The sequence below is a fragment of the Brassica napus genome, chromosome C2, assembly GCF_020379485.1.
Source record: "Brassica napus cultivar Da-Ae chromosome C2, Da-Ae, whole genome shotgun sequence".
Lineage (NCBI taxonomy): Eukaryota > Viridiplantae > Streptophyta > Magnoliopsida > Brassicales > Brassicaceae > Brassica > Brassica napus.
In genome coordinates this window covers 34,725,587-34,729,342 of record NC_063445.1, presented here as the reverse complement: position 1 = coordinate 34,729,342, position 3,756 = coordinate 34,725,587, and the positions used below count along the sequence as shown (strand labels likewise).

General features: G+C 44.5%; 1 protein-coding gene across 1 annotated transcript; it reads left to right on the top strand.

The window, feature by feature from the left end:
* The first annotated feature begins 1,479 nt into the window (after positions 1-1,479).
* LOC106377701 lies at positions 1,480-2,931 on the top strand. Its single transcript, XM_013817958.1, has one exon. It carries the CDS (start codon positions 1,480-1,482, stop codon positions 2,929-2,931), a length of 1,452 nt encoding a protein of 483 aa, XP_013673412.1.
* The last annotated feature ends 825 nt before the right edge of the window (positions 2,932-3,756 follow it).

The following is a 3,756-nucleotide window of genomic DNA, read 5'->3' as shown; positions in this document are numbered from 1 at the left end:
CCGTTGATCGATGTCCGAGACAGTTCGGTCGCTACGTAGCGACCTGGTCCGCTCTGGATCGGTCGCTACGTAGAGAAGCGACCAAACGAGAGGCTTGGTCGGTCGCTACGTAGCGACCGGCCGAGACCAACTCGTTGTCGGGTCGGTCACTACGTGGCGACCTTGTTTGGATCCTTTTCTGACATTTTATAAATGTGTTCTTGGACTATTGGTGTTTAGTTTCGACGAATCAACCGAGATTAGTGCATGATTTTACCGCAAAGTTTTTCGTAAAGATCTCTTTACGAAGATTACTTTTCGTAAAAACGTTCATGCTGATTTTTATGGATATTCAGATGTTAACTTCGTCATGTCCATTTTTGACCCCAACAATCGTCGAGTGGTTCGATGCTCGGACCCGCGACGATCATCGAGCGGTCTGTGAGTTCGGTTGGTTGCCCCGAGCATGTTTTTAGATGATTGGTCATTTTGGGGTTTTGGATAAGTCTTTCCAAGAAATTCCAAGAAATTTATCGTAAAATTTCTTTTCAGTAATTTTTACGAAAATTACTTCTTTGAAAAGTAGTTTACGACGACATTCAAGCGTTAATTCCGTCGTGACTGTTTTTGACCCCAACAACTTGTAAGTAGCATAAATTAATGTGTATCAGTATAAATATGTGAAATTTATGCTAACGATGGAAATTATCATAATCAACTTGTAAGTAGCATATATTAATATGTATAAATATTACCATAATTTACACTTTAAATTAATTTTATCAAATTTTAATATTACTTTTCTAGATAAATAATAATTGTTGGACTCAATTTTGGTCAACTAGGTAATTGAGCCTAAGTGACTTGGGCCGCGCAACCAATGAAGAAGCCAGACTCCGACGAGCAAGAAGAGATCGATTCGAAGAATCGGAGATCGCGGAGCGGTTACGGAGATCGCAGAGTAACTCCACTATAATAAGAGATCGATAGGAGACAAAGAAGGACACATTGAAAACCCTCGAGAGAGCTACACACACATCGATCTTGTTTTCACCTAGCTTTAAGTCTTTTCTCTTATCGATCTCGTTTGTAACGTTCGATCTCATTCCATTCATTGTATCCGATCTTATTTATCACTAAAATCCATCTTTGCCTACTGGAATCCGATTACATCGTTGTGTTCGAAAGATATTGTTGCCTACATCACCTTTTCTTCCCAAGATTAAACTCTTGATCACTATCAAATACTTAGTGTGGATTTTAGGATCTACATTTTGGCGCCAACACTGGGAAGATAAACGAAAACATCTTTGCTAAGAAACCAATCTAAGTTTCTTAGTACTCCGGAGATCCCAAGCGCTCGATCCAGACGCTACATGGGATAAAACTCACAACGACCCCCGCAACAGGGGTTAGCCCACCGAAGCTTGAGTTACAGCGGGCTGGATGAAATAGATACCGGGCTGCAAGGTCCGCGAAGTACTCCGATCCAATCACAAAATGGATATACGGAATGACATGGGAAGCCAAGAACACGAATTTCACCACTGGGTCATCCGAACGGGGTTCGGTGACCCAATAGGACAAGCTCCAGGGTACGACCCCCGCAGACCCATCGACGCGGATTCCCAAAGAGAAGACCCGAGCATCCCGAATGAAACCAGAACATTCCAGAACTCTATCGAAAGAAACGACGCCAAGCTCAAAAGGATACACACCATCGTGCATATGGTGACAAGCTCCGCCCCAAACATAGATCTGGTTATCGAGGAAACAAGAATGACTCCATTCAGGAACCGAATCGCCAGCGTAAGACTACACCATGTGGGAAAACTGAAATTCCCCGAGTATGCTGGGAACACATACCAAAAAGCCCACGTACGAGTCTTCCGACTAGCGATATCAAGAGCACATCTCAACGACGACGAAAAAGAGGCTGGTTATTGCCGCTTCTTTGCTGAAAATCTCACCGGGACTGCTCTTGAATGGTTTGCTGGCCTAGAGGAAAACTCAATCGACAACTTCACCCAATTAGTGTCTACATTCCTCAAACAATACTCAGTTTTCATAGAAACAAGGGTTACCGAGGCAGATCTCTGGAATCTCAAGCAGGCGCCGTTCGAACCATTAAGAGCATACATAGACAAGTACAGAGAAATCAAAGCCAAGATTTCGCATCCCAACGAAGTCGTGGCCTTGGCAGCACTAAACAACGGCGTCTGGTTCTCATCCAAATTCAGAGAAGAAATGGCAGTACGAGCACCCATCTCGTTGGACGACGCCCTACACCGAGCCTCGTATTTCGCGAGCCACGAAGAAGAGGTCGCAGCCTTAAAGGAAAATTACAGCACGAACAAAAATAACGTCGCCAAAAAGACTAATGCTTCTAAAGAACCAGCAACTAAAGGGCAACACTCCTACACGATAAACAATTCACCGCAAAACAAATCATTGACTTACGATCTCAACAAATTATGTGCCTTCCATAACCGGAAGGGCCATTCAACCGAGGAATGTCGAGCAGCACTTCGCAATCAAAACGAAAATAAAGAAACCAGCGAAGATGCTGGAGAAGAAGAAGAAGCACCAGCAACTCCGAAAACCAATCGGAAAACTAAAGGCTCTTCGAACCAAAGAAACAGGGAATCCGAGCTGGAATCACCCAGCTCTCCACTCCCAGCACCAAAGAAAAGAGTTGTGATTTCATGGGGACCAAAATGCGATATCCCTAACAAAATCGAAGGTCAGACCGAAAGAAAAATGTGCATCGATATCACGATAGCAATCTGCACGTTAGAGGACCTCAACGGAGCCCCTCTCCTTCTAGCGCCACTCAATACAATCCAAATACGAAGTCCCCCTTCGGGAAAATCCCCAACTTTAAGCGAAAGCATAAGATGGCCAAAATACAGGAACTACTGGAGAGACCAATTGCCTCACAAAGTCGGATAAAGACAGCAACCTGTCTGGGGGACAGAAACACTACCAACTAGCACCAACCAAAGAATGAAACTTCCCGGCTTATGACAAAAACAAAAAACTAATCGACTTTATCTTCGGAGGTTCTAAATTCTGGAACTCGGTTAACTCGATCAAAGCATACCAACGAATAGCCTAGAACAACGTAGGAATCAGAGAGCCCCTATCAGGTCCCGACCACGAAATAACTTTCGACGAGAACGACATAGCAGATCTAGACAAACCACACGACGACACCCTCGTAATATGACTCGACGTCAGTGGTTTCGAACTATCTCGGGTTATGATCGACACAGGAAGTTTGGCCGACTTACTCTTCTACGACGCATTCAAAAGGATGGGATTCAGCAAGGCCCTCCTTAAACAAGAACGAACTCCGCTAATCGGATTCGCAGGAGAAACTACTTACTCCCTCGGATCAATCGAGCTCGCCGTAACCGCCAGAGAAGTCAAGAAAATCGTCAAGTTCATCGTGATAGATCGTCCAGACCCGTTCAACGCAATCCTCGGAAGACCTTGGTTGTACAGCATGAAGGCAGTTCCCTCAACCTATCACCAATGCCTGAAATTCTCGACTCAGAAAGGAATCGAAACTATCAAAGGAAGTCAAAAAAGCTCCTGAACCTGCTACCTCGCAAGCTTTAAAGATATCGAGCCACATCCCTAATCGACGCTCAAGCTCCGAGTAAACGTGCACACGTACACTAACAACAGAATAAATGACCCTATCCCTAGGGAAAAACAATCGAACTACGTTATGACTTGATCCCTCGTCGACGGTACGTAGGCAACTCACGA